The sequence below is a fragment of the Panicum virgatum genome, chromosome 1K, assembly GCF_016808335.1.
Source record: "Panicum virgatum strain AP13 chromosome 1K, P.virgatum_v5, whole genome shotgun sequence".
Classification (NCBI taxonomy): Eukaryota; Viridiplantae; Streptophyta; class Magnoliopsida; order Poales; family Poaceae; genus Panicum; species Panicum virgatum.
The window spans coordinates 6,911,249-6,928,205 of NC_053136.1; the positions used below are offsets into that span (position 1 = coordinate 6,911,249).

The 16,957-nt window shown below is 47.1% G+C and overlaps 3 protein-coding genes across 4 annotated transcripts; 2 read left to right on the top strand and 1 right to left on the bottom strand.

Moving 5' to 3' along the window:
• Positions 1-3,113: 3,113 nt before the first annotated feature.
• LOC120652067 lies at positions 3,114-8,813 on the top strand. The gene is given in 6 exon segments (XM_039929766.1): positions 3,114-3,257; positions 3,370-3,554; positions 3,659-3,943; positions 4,090-4,148; positions 4,304-4,340; positions 7,701-8,813. Coding segments are annotated over 6 exon segments (1,494 nt in total). The 3' UTR covers positions 8,485-8,813.
• Positions 4,527-6,538, top strand: LOC120675801 (ATP-dependent (S)-NAD(P)H-hydrate dehydratase-like). The gene is made up of 4 exons (XM_039957040.1): positions 4,527-5,105; positions 5,899-5,975; positions 6,047-6,156; positions 6,243-6,538. The coding sequence occupies exons 1-4, from the start codon at positions 4,796-4,798 to the stop codon at positions 6,382-6,384; spliced, it is 639 nt and encodes a 212-aa protein (XP_039812974.1). The 5' UTR covers positions 4,527-4,795; the 3' UTR covers positions 6,385-6,538.
• Positions 8,814-10,427: 1,614 nt separating the features above from the next.
• On the bottom strand, positions 10,428-16,342 carry LOC120675890 (protein S-acyltransferase 24-like). Of its 2 annotated transcripts, XM_039957131.1 has the most exons (13): positions 15,969-16,338; positions 15,003-15,143; positions 14,347-14,459; positions 14,127-14,206; positions 13,839-14,002; positions 13,091-13,229; positions 12,912-13,011; positions 12,368-12,425; positions 12,143-12,220; positions 11,955-12,053; positions 11,625-11,703; positions 11,403-11,551; positions 10,428-11,154 (listed from the first exon to the last, which is right to left on the bottom strand). In XM_039957131.1, the coding sequence occupies exons 1-13, from the start codon at positions 16,260-16,262 to the stop codon at positions 10,729-10,731; spliced, it is 1,920 nt and encodes a 639-aa protein (XP_039813065.1). In that variant the 5' UTR covers positions 16,263-16,338; the 3' UTR covers positions 10,428-10,728. The 2 variants fall into 2 exon arrangements, 1 of the variants encoding a protein (XP_039813065.1); XR_005675560.1 differs by lacking the exon at positions 10,428-11,154 and having other exon boundaries at positions 11,537-11,551; positions 11,625-11,731; positions 15,969-16,342.
• Between the last annotated feature and the right edge of the window lie 615 nt (positions 16,343-16,957).

Genomic DNA, 16,957 nt, shown 5'->3' on the forward strand with positions numbered 1-16,957 from the left:
AAGGTGAACCGGTATCAAGCACATTTCTTGTCAACGAGCACCCCACAGTGGTTTTGTTTGACTCGGGAGCATCAAACACCTTCATCAGCAAGTCATATGCAACAAAACATGGGTATCAGATTGATAATATGAGGGCAAAATACCACATCACAGCTCTTGGGTCACCAATTGACACGAATCAGATCGTGATGCACTTACGCTTACGCATAGGCACAGAAGATTTCTATGTTGATCCTGTAGTACTTCCTAACCAGGGGATTGACATTATCTTAGGGATGGATTGGATGAAAGAGCACAACGTCTTATTGGACATTACTAGCAGGACAGCTCAACTAAAGTCTAGCAGGAGTGGAAAGATTATTTACATTCATCTGCCAATCCACAAACATTTGTCACATACAATAAATGCCACAGAAGCTCAGCAGATTAAGAAGATACCAGTGGTTTCTGACTATCCAAATGTGTTTCCGGAAGAGCTTCCCGGACTCCCACCGGATAGAGATGTCGAGTTTGCCATCGAGTTTGTCCCTGGCACCGCACCAGTCTCTCGAAGGCCATACAGAATGGCACCGGACGAGTTGAAAGAGCTGAAAGTGCAGCTGCAAGAACAACTAGATAAAGGGTTCATTCGACCTAGCTCATCACCTTGGGGTTGCCCAGCCCTATTTGTTGAGAAGGACCAAGGTGGTAAAAGGCTATGTGTCGATTATCGACCACTAAATGCAGTCACCGTCAAAAATAAGTACCCATTACCACACATTGACATTTTGTTTGATCAGCTAGCTGGGGCTAAGGTCTTTTCAAAAATAGATCTGAGGTCTGGCTACTATCAAATAAAGATCAGAGAGGAATATATACCCAAGACAGCCTTCTCGACCAGATATGGCTTGTATGAGTATTTGGTCATGTCCTTTGGGTTAACCAATGCACCGGCTTTCTTCATGTACATGTTGAATTCGGTGTTCATGAATGAACTTGATAAGTTTGTAGTGGTGTTCATCGATGACATATTGATCTATTCTAAAAATGAGAAGTCAAGATGGGAATGGGCCGACCCGGCCCTGGCCTTGGATCCGGCCACATGGCCTCGAGTCCAATTCTAGGGGTCATGGGTCGACCCATTTTTCTTAAATGTTATGGGCTTAATGGCCCATTGGGTATTATGGGTCGACCCAAATATTTTTTTATAATCCTAAACCATGAATACTATCAACACTTTTAGAAAAGATAAGATTCAATATTAAAACATATCACAATAATATATTAAGATTGTTAGCAATGCATCAAATTAAATATGTTTACTAGCGATCCATGATTTTAATTTTAGGGTCAGTTGGATCCATGCCACTCCAACTTCTTGAAATTGGATTTCATGTTGAAATCCATGCCATTGAGTGGCATGATTTTGAACATGAAACCCAATTTCACGGAGTTGTGGTGGCATGAATCGAATTTTCCCTTAATTTTATCCATTTTCACTTCCAACATATGATATTCCTCACTATATTTTGAAGTATATAGAACTAACAACTTATGACTAGTTGTATTTATTCAAAAGAATGAAGAAAACCAATAAATCAAATAAAAAATTATTAATATGACAAGTGGGTCAACCCATAATACCCATCGAGTCAATAGGTTCCGGCCCTATTGACCCATTTTGGAATATAGGGTCGGCCCCTAGAACCCATTGGCCCCATTTTTGTGGGTCGGGTCAACTACCCAATGGGTCGACCCGACCCATTCCCATCCATAATGAGAAGGAACACGAGGAACACTTGAGGATAGTACTCAACCGGATTAGTGTGTTATGTCTATATAATGTTTTAAGAAACCCTAGCTGTCCCAAAAATAGTGACTCCTGAGGCACCCGAGGATTAGTAGACATAACACCGGCCATGTCTACTAAGCTTGCGGTGGATCAAGGATTACAAGGTGAGGCAGGTGAGGTATCCACCTGCGGTAAGGAACTATTGATAGAGTGTCGACGATAAGGTTTAGTAGCGAGAGTGCTTAACGGGTATTGAAGGGTGGGCGTCCATGGAGACCCCATGGGTGAGGGGGGAGATGAGCTGCGATTCATAAAGAGGTGGACTCAGGTGATGATAAAGGCATGGGTGGATCCGGGGGGGATGGGGGCAGGGGCACGAAGAAGAAGAAAAGGAGAGGAGGAGTGGAGGACAGAAGGAGGAGAAAATAAACTTCTTTAAATTCATATCCTAGATTTGCCACTGAAGAGAGATCGAAAAAGAAATAGGGTAGAGGAGGATGAGAAGAACCTTTTTGAGTGACTCGGAATACTTAGCAGCACTCATTTATCACCCCCTTAGAGAGGTGCACCAAATTAAATTAAGATATTTCCAGTTTCGAACTTTTTCGTGGGCTTGTGTAATTTCTAAACCTTGCACTCAATTAAAAGCAGAGTTTAATGCCATCAACCACGCCCCTTCACATGGCCCGGCACACGATCCTCCCACGCAAACGTCAACTGCTGCAATTGTGCATGCACACGCCCTCCGCCCGCCCGCGAACCGCGTCGTGAATCCCTGAGCGCGCAGCAAATATTCCGCCAACAACGTGCTGCGCTCTACTCGATCCCCATTTGAATCTGCGCCCATCTCTCCATCGCATTTTTCAGCAAAATATCAAATCTTTTCCCCGTAGTTTGAAAAGAGTACGAGGAGAACGAGAGGTTTGCTCAAGAATCGCGGCCATTTCCTCGCGAGCAAGTCGTAACGCGACCTAGCTATAATCTGCCAAGCCACCTCCTCGTCTTCTTCTTCCATCCCCTGCGCGCCTGTTCCCAAATCTCCAAGCAACCGAGCGAACATTCCACCACCAACCAGCCCAACAGCCCTGAGGATTTCATGGCCGCAGGCCCCGTCCTCCGCCCCGGTCCCGCCGTTCAAACTCCCGCTGACTGACGCCGTGTTGACCCGCAGCAACCGACTCCGAGCCAAGACAACTCCCCACCACCACGGCCGTGATGGCCGTGATCGCGGCGGCGCGGCGCGCAGCTCCCGTCGCCCTCGTCTCCGCGTCCGTGCTCGCGGCCGACGAATCAGGTTGGGTTTTCTTTTTTCCTTTGATTTTCGATGCTCCGGGAATTCGAAATGCGTCTAACTTCGGTGAGATGTCGGGATCGTCGTCGCCTGCCGCGGCGGCGGCGGAGGGGGCGAACGCGCCGGAAGGACCCCCTCGACGGGCTGAGGTACTACGCCGGCGGATGGAGCATCAGCGACGAGCACTACTGGGCCGTGAGGCCTCCCTCCTCCCGGATCCACCTGGCTTGACGGGTCGTCTCGTTCTCGCGTCCGGTCCTGATCGAATGAATTCCTCAGTTGATTCCGGCGGCGCGATCCGCCTCAGTCCGTCGGCTTCACCGCGGCGCCGGTCTTCGCCGCCGCGGCGGTCTGGTTCGCCGTGTTCGGCATTGCCCTGTTCCTCGCTGGCGGCTGCTTCTACTGCTGCCCAGGCGGCGGCGACGCGTACTACTCGCGCGCCTGCCTCGTCGTCTCGCTCGTGCTCCTCCTCGCCACCACGGCCGCCGCCGTGTAATACCTCCAACCACCACCCCCCTCGTCTCCTCCAATCCACTAAAACTCACCGCGTCGATCGAGTAGTAACCACCGGTCTCTCTCGTGTCTCGCCATGGCAGTGTCAGGTGCGCCATGCTGTACGACGAGTAGGGTCGCTTCCACGGCAGCACGTAGGCCACGGTGGACTATGCGGTGCGGCAGTCGGGCAACACGGTGGCCAACCTGCGGAGCTTCGCGGGGTTCCTGGAGACCGCCAAGGCCGCCGGCGTGGGGCCCGTCACGCTGCCCGCCGACGTCAAGGGTAGGATCGACGACGTCGTGCGCAAGGTGGGCGCGGCCGCCGACGTGCTCGCCGCCCGCACGTCCAGCAACGCCGCCAAGATCCGCGCCGCCCTGGAGACCGTGTACGTTACCGATCGAAGCATCCATCTGCAGCCGTTCGCTTCCTGAATTTTTTTTTAAAAAAATCCCGAGGACATGTTCCCAATCATTTTGTCCATATTCTTTTCCTAAAAGAAGAGAATCACTTTGCTCTCTTGTTCGATTGCAGGAGGAAGGTTCTGATTGTCTTCGCAGCAGCAATGCTAATCCTTGCTTTTCTTGGCCTTGGTGAGCAATAATAAGCATTAATTCTTCCTATACTAAGCATTCACCTATTAATATTTTCAGGTCATGTTTCCAATTCTATCAGAAACAGTTCAATGCGCCATGTCTTTTTATTCATCTTTCTGTTTGCTCACAGTGGGCTTGCAATAATCTTTCAGTGCTGTCGCTTTGTGGATTGGAATCGATCATCTATGTGTAAGCATCAGCACATGGCTTCGGTGCTTCGTCACTCGCCAGAGTTCCTCTGACGAAAATGCAGCTTCAAAATCTGATGCCAAGGCTACTATTAGGCTGTCCGCAGTGGGTGCGCTACGACGTCCGCTACTCCATCTTTCAGGATGGATTTAGAGGGAAAACGGCCGCAGCGGCGTCCGCTACGGCGTCCGCTACGCAAGCGGATGGCCGCGATCCCGCTATTCCAAGCGCACTCCAGGGCGTTCGCTATCGCGTGGACCCCTGCAACCACCGCTTCCTCGCGCCCGCCCACGGAACCAGGGACGCAGCTCGCCGGATCCGGCCGACGGAGGCCGCTGCGCGCAGGCATCCGCCTCTGCCTCGAGTGCGTGTGCGCGCGGCCCTGCGCCTGCTCCTCTTCCGGCGCGTCCTCCCCGACGTCGTCCTCACCCCCCGGCGCCGGATAGCCTCACCCCATGAGCCGGCCCACGGGCGCGTGGCGACACCAGGCGCAGCACCGGGGGCACATGTGGGCCGCCTCCCCGGCCTTCCGCAGGCAGCTCGTCCTGCTCCGCTCCCTCCTCCCCCAGCCGCCTCCTCCCTCCTCGCCGCCGCCCTCCGTCGCAGGCCGCCGCTTCGCCCCCCTGTCCTCCCCCTCGGGCACCTCCGGCTCCCTCCGGGCCGCCCACGCGATGGCAGCGGCGACGGTGTACGAGGCGGACACGGAGGCCGTCGTCCGCCGGATCACGCCGCCGCTCGACCGCGCCAGGCACAAGGGCCAGGCAAGTGAGCCGCGGCCGCCCGTCTCCGTCTCTAGCATGCTCCGCGGGCTGTGCTTATCTGGTTCTGAGCGCGCGTGTTCGGCGGATGGGTTTTGGGCGGTGGTGCTGTTGGTGCGTGTGCGCTCGGTGTTTGTAGGAATGCCCCGCCGTGGTAGGTTTGTCGTTGAGGAACGGTGGCAGACTGTTTGTTGTGCTGCGAACTCAGTGGGTCGATTGTGGGGGAATTTCGTAGAATGGATGGTGTTGGTTCCAATTTGACGGAGGAAGCTTTGGGTTGTTGGGAGTAGGGTCAGCACCGGACATCTCTGGTGAAAATTGGTATTTTGTTAGGATGAATTCAAGCTCAATAGGCTCAAACGCTTAATAGTGGAAGCCTGTCTCCATAGATCAATCTGTGTTTTCCTTGCCGATTTGTTGTGCGCTAATGCTAAAAGCTGTATGCCTCTTTGCCACTTATGGGTGTGGGTTTGCAAAGCTGTTGCGTTTTCATCGGGGTAAATCACGGTAGGAAGGAATTGCTCGTTGTTATGCAGTACTCAGAACGATAATATGGCACACAATTCAAGAATGCCGAGATTTTTTTACAGTATGATTTTGCTTCTTATCCTCCTCATTTTTGTCAAATTTTCCTATTCCTATCTGGAATCATGAATTTTACAAAAAGTGGTTCTTGTGTTTACATCTTGTATGGACATGTAGCTTATGGGTTCCAGTTAACTCTGGTGTGTTTCAAATGAAAAATTCAATTCACAAGAGCTGCTTTGGTAATATATAAATATGTTTTTTTCAATTTTCAGGGAAGATAGCAGTAATTGGTGGATGTCGTGAGTACACCGGCGCTCCATATTTTGCAGCTATCTCTGCCTTGAAAGTTGTTAGTATCTTCTTAATGTTTCATCTCATGGACCACACATAAATACAAATATTTCACATGATGTTGTTCAGGGTGCAGATCTTTCACATGTTTTCTGCACAAAAGATGCTGCAACAGTAATTAAGAGTTATAGCCCTGAACTGATTGTACATCCGATACTGGAGGAATCATACAGTGTAAGGTAAGTTGATTTGTTTTTGTTTCCAAGCTTATGGTACAATTATTTTAATATTCTATAGGATCTCATTCTGTAAATAACTTTCCCAGAGAAGATGAAAGAGCATCTGTATCTTCTAAAATTCTCACTGAAGTTGCTACGTGGATGGAGCGTTTTGATTGCATTGTCGTTGGTCCTGGCCTTGGAAGGGACTCATTTCTTCTGGTTTGCTTGCCCACATGTCATCTTTAACAAATATTATAGATACCCCTGTCCTATACTCCTATTGAGTGTTATTGATTGCAACTATTTTCCTTGTTCTACTTGAACTTTCAATCCTGTAGGTTCCGTGATACTAAGTCTTGGTTTGTGTTCATTTAAGTTTTGGGCAGTCTCTTATTTGTCACTATTTTGCAATTCATTTGCCATCGATGTCTCAGTGAAATATTTCTTTATTTCATCCAAAAATTAAGAGGTTTGGTATAACTGAGATAACTAAAAATAAATCATTGTAAAAATTATCTAATAGATCATGAATCAAAATTATGTATCACTGTATGAAACCACCTTTGACACCACATATTAGTTGCCCTTATTATTTTTGTACGCGCCTGATTCTCACGAAGTCACGAATGGATTTGTGTTTGTGTTTCATTGACGTCCGCCCCACGAGTCAGAGAGGGAGTGGTGGTTAAACCAGCAATTTTCCGAGGAGAAAATGAAGGGAGGAGAAAATCGGAAAAGAAAAAAAGAGAAAAAGGAAAATAGAAAAAAAGAGAAAAAGGAGAAAAAAAGAAAAGATAAAAAACTATTATTATTTAATTAAAAGTTGTATTACTAAATTATTGTAAAAGGAGATGAAAAGAAAAGGAAGAGGGGGAGAGAAGAAAAGGAAAAGAAAGAAAATGATAGTTGGAGATGGTTGAATAAAATATGTGGTAGTTGGTATAGAGGAAGATATAGAGTATGGATGGCTGTGGAAGAACTGGATATAGAGAAGAGAATCTCGCTGACCAGAATAGAATATTCTATTTAGAGGATGAATTTAGAGTACCACGAGTGCGGATAGCCTTGCCGGCGGCTCGCCTCCACCCGCTCTCGGCCGCTGGGGACATGCCTCTGCCCGCTCCCCGCCGCGGACGCGCCTCCTCCTACACCCACGCCGGCGGCCCGCCTCCGCCATGACCGAGCTCCGCTTGCCCCCCACCGGCCTCGCGTGACGGAGCGGAGACGGCGTGCAAGTGGGTTGGGGTGGTCCGCTCGATTTGGACGGACCATCCCAACCCGGATCTGAGAGGAATATACCTACTCTAGGTTGGACTCAACCCACCTCTTTTTGCAACCAAACGCGGGTCGAAGTGGGTCGAACCCATCCCAACCCACTTCAACCCAGCAACCAAACACATGCTAAGTGTGCCTTGCTGTTACTCGGTACCTGTTGCTTACAAGTCATTACTGTCACTCCAGTTTCGTGGCCACACTACTAACCACCTGCCTGAAGACATTTTGCCCCCCAAAAAAAAATCTTCTTCATGTTTGGCACATTGGGTTGTGACGTGGGTTTAAAGGAAAAGAATGCGTGCGTGGCATGTTTGCAGCGTGGTCGGCGACACCTGCGTGGCGATGGGCGAGTGGGTGGCGCACCCGCAGGCGCGCACGGCGCTGGACGACATCCTGCCGTGCGTGGACACCGCGGCGGCGACGGAGGCGCTGGACCGGAGCAAGGAGGTGAACTACCAGCTCGTCGCCGTGCTCAACGGCGCGCTGGCCAACGTGTCCAACCGCGACCTCCCGCCGCAGGCGCCCCCGCCTCTCAACTACAACCAGTCCGGCCCGCGGGTACCGCTGCTCTGCAACCCCTACACGTCGGACCTCCGCGACCGCGCCTGCGCGCCCGGCGAGGTCGCCGCCGACGCCGCGCCGCGGGGGTGGCGGGGCTACGTGTGCGCCACCGCGGGCGCCCCGGGGGCGGAGGTGTGCGCGACCTCCGGCCGCGTCACGCCGTCCATGTACGCGCAGCTGGCCGGCGCGGCCAACGTGAGCTACGGGCTCTACCACTACGGGCCGGTGCTGGCGGCGCTGGCGGACTGCACGTTCGTCAGGGAGACGTTCCGGTCCATCGGCGACGACCACTGCCCGGGCCTGCGCCGGTACAGCGGGCAGGTGTTCCGGGGCCAGCTCGGCGCCGCCGCCGGCGTGCTGCTGGCGGTGCTGCTCTGGGTCGTGCACGCGCGGGAGCGGCGGCGGAGGAGCGACGCCAAGGAGCTCCGGCTGGCCTCGTCGCCGTGCAGGCTTCCGGTGGAGGAGAGGGCGTTTCTCAAGAGCCCGGCGAGGCCGCAGTACTGCATGTGAAGACGAATCACCTATAGCATCAGATCAGCTAGCTTAATTAGGTCTTGCATTGCCCAACAGAGGGGTTAGTGTTCTTATATTATATAGTACTAAACACTATGCAGATTTGACAGTTCCGGCGCGACTACATGTATTATACAGTGATCCTATAGCTTATAGTACAAAATTTCTCCGAAGAGAACATCATCGCTAGTGCTCCTCGTAAGAAAAAAAACACGGCCGGAGGGGTGAACGGACCCACCGTTTTTCATTGTGGAAATTCGTCCCAACTGGGATTCGAACTCGCGACGCGACCTCGTAGGGAGAACTATACCTCAGCTCCTCTAACCAACTAGACTAGAGGAGCTTTGGTACTCCTCATAAGAGAATTATGAGGTTATGCAAGAGGGGGCCCCATGGGGAGGATGAGAGGCTGACTTGCGGGCCCATGTTTGGCTACATGTCATGCCAACTAAAAGTGGATTTCCCAAAAAATTTCCTACAGTAAATGTCGCATCGAATCTGCGGACACATGCATAGAGCATCAAATACAGTTGAAAAAATAATTAATTACACAGTATAACTGTTTGATATATGAATTTTTTAAGTCTAATTAGTCTATGATTGAACATTAATTATTAAATAACAACGAAATGCGCTACAGTACCAAAATCTAGACTTTTTCGCAAACTAAACACAGCCTCACAAGACACAAGTGTACAAGTATGAGTGCATATATGTGTCACTACATGTCCGTAGTGCCTGCTTTACACGAGGATTGAAAGAAAGAAAGAAAGAAAAAGGCTCTTTTAACATTTTTGTCCTGCACCGAACTTTTAACTTGTTGGGATTGCTTATTTTCCTATCCTTTGTTTTGATAAACACACCTTTTTCGTAGGCTCTCCCGTTGCAGTTTTATCCTTTTGCGCCCCAGAACCAGGAGTCCGTTGCAATCAACTCGAACAACCGCGAGAAGCCTCTGCGCGAGCGCAAGCCGCAGCCCACAGCAACACCAGATCACCATCACCAGTTTTCTTTTCAAAAGATCATCACCATCACCAGTTGATCACATCGCTCGCGAGTCGCGACCCCGCACTAGTAGCTTGACCCGGCGATGAGCTCCTCTCCGCCGCCGTGCTCCAAGGCCGCCGCCGGCGCGCCGGCCGGGAAGTACTGCCTGTGCGCGCCGACGACGCACCCGGGCTCGTTCCGGTGCAGGCTGCACCGGTCGCCGGTGGAGGCCAAGGCGACCGCGGCGGCGGCGGGAACTGATCAGGAGGCGGCGACGGTAGCGGCGGCCGCGGTCGCGCGTGAACTCCTCGAGCGGATGGCGCGGAAGCCGAGGCGGCGGGGTGGTGCTGTGCCTGGGGCTTTCCGGCCCGGACCCTCGAGACTGGGAGCCACCGTCACCGCCATTGATGACTAGGGATCGGTAGAGCGATCATGTCGTGGGCTCTTGGCTTGTTCTCGTGGTTTGGACGAGCAGATTCCTGTTTGTTTTTGTACATGTTCTCAAGACCTGACCATGAGTATAGTGTATCCGGAGCCAAAACGGCTGCAGCTCCTCTATTTTTTTTACTAAAAATAGCTTCTCATGCAAAACTTTGGTAGGACGCCGGAGCCGGGTAGAAGCCCTGCCACAGAGCTAGATCTTCGTCAGGCTTGGTTGGCGCAAACTCTACTTGAAGCCGGGTGAGCGATTTTGGAGCTGCACCTGACCGCAGGAAGTGGACGCTCCTGCAATGTGCACTCGGCACTCTAGTTACATGAGAAGAGGCAATGCATTTCCAGAGAAAAAAGATACAGGGAAAATCATGCCCTGGAGTAAGGTTACTCTACAATTTACAGTTCTTCTAGTTTACAACTATGCATCAAAATGGGTTAGTACCCGAAATACAACCCCAGCCATGTACATACAAAATGCAACCAATCGAGCACCACCGGTGCACTTCTTCCAAAAAAAATGAAAAAGAAAAGCAAACTATACCTTCGACAAACAAAAAATCATCGTGTATGTAGATGTAAGTGGAGGATGTTTATGAAGCTCTCATGCAACTCCCAACTCCCGTCTCAAATATCCTGGCAATTTCAGTACGGGGGTGGTGGAGCTCCATTTCCAGCACCATTCCAGTGCCAGGGCAGCCAGAGAGAAATCACGGTCACGGACCACCAACAAAGAAAATAGCCCAAACAAAGCTGTGGTTGTGCACCAAGCATGCACGGATAAATAAAAAAAGAATAACACATCTGCATTCCCAAAACGATTCACAAGGGAAGAAGAGACCGCACATAACAGCTAGACGGGTTGTTACGCCCAAGGCCCAGCCCTAGGCCCAAAGGGATCCTCTCAGATTTCTTACTGGGATTGCAACACTTGGCAGAACTTTGGCGATGGGATTTTGAGTTCGCTTGTGAATCGTTGGAAGAATGGTCAATGCCATTCACATGAAGTGGGGTGCTCTCACCGCTCTGCAAGACTGCACTTCTTGTCTGGATCGGTCCCATTTCCTCATCAAGCTGCACTGCCTGCACAACCCTCTCAATATCCTCGTTGTACCCCTTCAGGAAGAAGTCGGAACAGTTCTTGCGCACCCCATGGTCATATGGATTTCTGAATCTGCCACCTGGTCCCCTGAGATAACTGTACCTCATGGCGTTTGCCATCTCATTTGTCGTTATGTTCCTGGATATCTGCAAGGTAGGGGAAGCAAGAAATAACCAGCTTGTGGAGAGAAGGATAACGATATAAGCATGAAAAGAAAGTTATAATGCCTGACAGCCTGAGCAATACTGGCAGTAGTGGATCTCAACAAACAAACAAAAGCTCGATAAGGAAATAACTTTTGTATGACCAAGACATATAACATGGGCAGATGCATCAACAGAATCACATCAATGCCAAATACTTGATTAGAGGTGAATACCAACTTGGCTCATACCTGTGATGCTTGAATTACTGTTAGAGCTATAACGCCAAAGAAAAGGAGTAAGTCCATTATGACAAAAGACACCACCCAGGAATGGTTAATAGCTGTATAGCCAAGCCATCCACTAAATGATGCTGGAGAACCTGGGTCTTGTACACTTCCTGCAACAAGAAACTAAATATATAAACTTTTCTCAATACAGTCAAATTCTGGTATAACAAAATGTAAACATACTTATGATGGCTGTTACACCAGTAATAATCATTGCCGAAACTTCTAGGAGAAGGAACATAAAGAATTCCCATTTGTTCCTCTGCAATTTCAAACCATCATAGCTTAGACTGAAGAATCACAATTTTTCATTGAAGTTCAAAATAGGGTAACAAAAAAGAATGATGTAATTGATCAACTAGAGGCAGAACTATGTTTTCTTGCTCTTCAGTTTCTAGTGGGTCTACAAGTGTAGTTTTTAGGATGTTTCCCTGACACCTTTAACTTTTTAACCCAGTACAATTGATACAATGACTTTAAGAGGTTGAACATATAAAAGGAAACGATGAGTACCTTTCCGATGCAATTTGATACCCATGGGCAGTGATGATCGAATTGCTCAACACAGCGGTCACATGTAGAGCAGTGTTTTGAGCGTACAGGCCTGACAATCTATTAAAACTAGGCAAATCAGTCCGCTTCAGAAAAATGTTAATTTAAGGGGAAAATAACGGACTGCTTAATGAAAAGAAAAAACTTACTTTACAAGTTATACATAGTTGAGACCAATTACCATCCAGAAGTTCAGGGTTGTCCAGACCCCTCTTCAACAAAGGTTCCTAGAGGTGCAAAACAAAAGGTGAACATTCCACAGTTAGGACTATGTTATCATTTTTAACTTTGTATGAGTGGCAGTTTAATAATCCAACAGGAGGGAAACATATTGACATGAAGCTACAGTAGGTTTCTAGATCTTTCAATCTTACATCGTCTCTTTGATTTTGTGAATCCCCTATATTCTTGCTAATGTAACCAGGATCTTTCCTGCATAACAAAGAGTATGGTCATTCCAGAAAAAAAAAATCTTAGCTGAGAAGTGAAAGAAGTACGGTGTCGGGTGCTGCATATTTAGATTTACAAGGAAAATAGTGCACAACACATTAAAAGAAAATGAAATTTAGGGTGTTCACAAGTAAAAGATTTTTTTTATAGACATGCAAGAAAAATGATGCGAGGTACTAAATAAAATTGGCATTACCACAAAGCCCTGAGATTTGACCAAAATAACATGGCATTTTAGTAAATGAAGCATAAGCTAGAATGCAAACTGATAGGGATCTAGCAAAGAAAAACAATGTTTACTATTACAAACTGCATGGGGCTTAACCACTTAACTCAAGATTAGTCGACCAAAACATACGAAGATCATTACAAGAGATTTTCTTATAGATCAATAGGCAAGGCCTTTCAGGTTTCTTTCTCTGCTTCTTAATTTTTCTTTTCTTGCTAGTATTATAATAAGATGTCTACCTGCTGCATCTATAAAACATAACCAGTCCAGCAATTGCAAGAAAAACACCCAACCATGAAAATAACCCAAAAGGTACAGTCATATTTGTGTTGTAGTCTCCTGCATATAAGGAATAAAATAAGTGCCAACATATTATGGAAGATTCAATCATCTGAAATATATCAAAGTAGTAATATACCTAAAATAATTGCATGTATATATACAAATATTAAGACTATAATGATACACCAAAGAAGAGGAGCAAGCCCGATTTTCGATAGTTTCCCAAAATAACCATTCCCACCACATCCTCGTTCGTGTACTCTTCTAGCATTCCCCTGCATCAAATCAAGCCAATCCTTTATGTTTCACAACTGCACTATAAAACATTTTATATTAAGGTCAATAATGGCCATTGTAAGTCCCTAACCAAGCTGGCCTGTATCAGAACATTGGCGAAAGGGATATTCAAAAAATTACAAGAGCAGTTACAAACTACAAAAGGCAGATGAGTACTTTCGGCACTAATGGATTTGAGAAAGAAATCATTTTCTCTTTTGTTAATGTCAGTACATCTCCTTTTTTTTAGAAAAAAACAAAGTTTAATCATCTTGATCTTTCATGCAAAAACAGCAATGCCGTAAATCCATCTTTAACATGCTAAATCCACTAATACTGAAAAAAAAATTGTATAAAATGCTAGGTAAAAGTAATTGTCAAGGAAGAACACATGCAAAATCTGCCGCATTGCAACTAAAATAATCTGCAGCAATGTGTTTCATTTTATGCAACTTAGATTAACAAAGTGTAGACAGTAAGGCAAACACTAATAGACTGTACTAGACAGCAAGGTTTTATAGGTTTACGGCCTTTGGACTCCAGAATCCAGATAAGCTAAAAAATTATAATAAGTTCTCAAACAAAAGATTATGATAAATAATACTAACAAGGAAAAATGCAATATGTTGATGGTTCTTATCAGCAGCAAGTTGGGCTGGAGTCAATCCAGTCTTATCTTGCACCGTAAGGTCCTCCATTTTGCCAGCTTGAACTAGCACAGTGCATGACTCCAAATTCCCCCGAATAGCAGCCCAATGTAAAGGAGTACAACCTAACGAAAGCATTTACAATGGAAATGAACAACAAGCTGCTGGAAACAAAGGCTCTTTTGACCGGAGATATTGTCATTTTCTATGTAAAGACAGAAATAGTTCTGAATATAATTCAATGCATACCTTCTTTATCTTGTCGCGCCCTATAGGCACCTAAAAACAAAAGGAGACGTATGGTATCTGCAAATCCCTTATACGCAGCCCTAAATGAGGAATGAACATAGATGCATCAGTAGGGACTAGGGAAACTGTGAAGTCAAGTTAGATAATATATCAAGAAGATCACAAATATATAATACCATCAGGCTCATATTAAATTTAAAAAAATAAAAAAGGTACAAACCAGTGAAGAGGGCTTCTTCCATCGTTATCAGGGGCATCATGATCAGCATTCCATTTTGCAACAATGTGATACAGAAATGCTGTCTGACCATACTGTGCGGCAATATGTGTGGTCTGCAACATAACAGTAGATTGATTAACGAAACATAAATAATTATACTGATTCTTGTTTTTTGTTCAATTGAAGCTTTTAGGGCCACACCAGAATTATATTACATCTTCTACAAATAATGAAGAACCTAGTATATTAAGGAGTGAACCTGAAGTAATGGTGCCACAAGGATTAGAGGTAAAATTTTGACAAAAACTGCTACATCAGCCACCTTCTTTCCAAAATTTCCCTTGTATGAATTACACTGATATGAATTTAACCACTCCTCACGTACCAACACATCGGACACATCAATAGCGTGCTTAATGCAATTAAAATAATGGGAAAATCTGTACATCTTAATTATCCCAGATAGAAAGAAGTTATAAGGTCTAGTAGAGTGATAAGGTTGCATCCTCTTAATCTGTGTTCCACTGAAAAAACTTCACTTATTTTTGTACTAGAGGAAGTGACCATCAGGAGAAATTATGAAAATATACTAGACACAAGAGATAGGGTTATAGTGGAACGTGCCCCAGGTGCAAAAGAGAAATCAAACTACAAACCTGGTATCCATATAAATCAGCAGCATCGACCTTAGCTCCTTCTTTCAAAAGTAATTCTGCAACTTGAATATGACCACGCACAGCACTCCAGTGAAGTGCTGTTTGCCCTGTGTGGTCTATAGCATTTACATCCGCTCCATGCTGTCCAAATTAAAAGCTCAGAATCATCAACCACCAAAACTTACCCAAAAGGAAAAAAAATAAACAGGCTGTAGAGAAGAAAACAAAACATATGGTCAAGGAATAAGGACATAACTACCTTGTACAACACAGGACACTAATCAGAACAATGACGTCAAAAGAGGCAATTTTTAGCATTGCTAATAATTATGGGAGGGACCAAACATTAGTACATTACTAGTAATTATGTGAGGGACTTGAATAGTTATGAAGATGACCATTACATCAACCCAACCAGAGATTCCGGTTCAATTGGAGAATGTCTTACAGAAACTGAACTAAACGACAACGCAAGGCAAATGCTCATTTCACCTTTAACTTTAGCCTAACAGACTCAAACACACCCTTGGGCCCTACATGTAGATGGAGACTGTATCCACCATCCAGCATCTTCCAAACTGCATTGTAACAACAACAGGGTGCAGAAGGCCTCTAATCCTCTATAAGTGCAGAACCAAAATGTTGTTGCCAACACAGTTAAAACAACACGCCACGCTGAAATTCATACATAAAACATGTGCAGTCCTCAGTGATACCCTGGGTCAGAAGTTCAGAACTCCCAATGACAACTACTCAGTAAACCAACGCCTACAAGCTTGAACTCAGGTGAGCAACTCTCATTGGAGCAGGAGGCGCCACACATACAATTAAGACAGAAGAACGTGCAGGTAGCTTAGCTGCACATTCCTCGCAAACTTTCACCACCAACAGGCGATCGCCATTATCAGCAGCTAAGCCCAACAGCCTACCGCGTCAGGCGCCGAGGAGAATGGTGGGGAACCAGACCTCGAGAATGTACTGGACGGCGGCGACGCGGTTGTTGAGCGCGGCCCACTGCAGCGCGTGGTACCCGAGCGCGTCGGGCTCGGCGACGGAGCGGCCCTCGAGCTCGACGAGGCGGTGCAGCTTCTCGAGGTCCCCGTACGCCGCGCCCGTGTACACGTCGTCCTTGAGCGCCTCCTCCTCCCCTTCCTGCCCCGCCCCCGACGCGGCGGCCGGTTCCGCCACGCCCCCGGCGGCGGCGGCGGCGGCGGAGACGGCCGCGGTGTCGTCGACCACCTCGATCTCCGACGACGCCATGGAGGATCGGGCGGCCCCGCGGCTCGCGGGATTTGGTCGGGAGGACGCGGAGGTGGCGATTCGCAAACAAGGGACCTGCTCGACGCGCGGTCGCTTTGACTCGGTTTTTTTTTTTGCGTTCTTTTTGTATTTTTCTTTTTGGACGAAATTTGCAGGCCGGTTTATTTCAAAAAAACATTGCAGGTCGGCGCGTCATTTTCAGTATCCTCTTTATTCTTCACAGCGATTTCGAGTTTTGAAAGTATTTTTTTTATTCTGATGTGAGTTTTGGCAAATCGTAAATAAGCTAGTTTGAAATAATCCCTTTAAAGGTATTTTTCCTTTGAAATAGCTAGCCCAATGTCGCGCGCCTCGACGGAAATGTAATTGCAAGTGTATGAGTTGATAAATAGTTCACGTGCGCCATTGACTATGGCTACAAACTATGGATGCAACTTTTACGGTCTGTTTGGACGACGGTGGATATCATAAAATTGTTACTATTTATTCACATTTGTTTCAAATTCTAAGAACTCACATTTCCAAACAGGACGCGACACACATTTTCGTAGCGAGGTTTTTCATTTATTTAATAACAAATTACTGTATAGTTATGAGTAGTGTTTTTTCCATAAGATAGTGAGCTTGATCTGGAGACAATTAGTTGCTCGCTCCGTCCTCCGTGAAATGTAAGACATTTTGCTTTATTAAGTTAA

Excerpts from the sequence above, each read along its gene's own strand:
- LOC120675801 (XM_039957040.1), top strand. The coding sequence starts at position 4,796 with ATGAGCCGGCCCACGGGCGCGTGGCGACACCAGGCGCAGCACCGGGGG. Across the intron at positions 5,106-5,898 it reads CAGGCACAAGGGCCAGGCAA|GGAAGATAGCAGTAATTGGT; the intron begins GTGAGCCGCGGC and ends TTCAATTTTCAG. Across the intron at positions 6,157-6,242 it reads GAGGAATCATACAGTGTAAG|AGAAGATGAAAGAGCATCTG; the intron begins GTAAGTTGATTT and ends TAACTTTCCCAG.
- LOC120675890 (XM_039957131.1), bottom strand. The coding sequence starts at position 16,262 with ATGGCGTCGTCGGAGATCGAGGTGGTCGACGACACCGCGGCCGTCTCC. Across the intron at positions 14,207-14,346 it reads GGAAGAAGCCCTCTTCACTG|GGCTGCGTATAAGGGATTTG; the intron begins GTTTGTACCTTT and ends TTCCTCATTTAG. Across the intron at positions 13,230-13,838 it reads AACATATTGCATTTTTCCTT|GGGAATGCTAGAAGAGTACA; the intron begins GTTAGTATTATT and ends GATTTGATGCAG.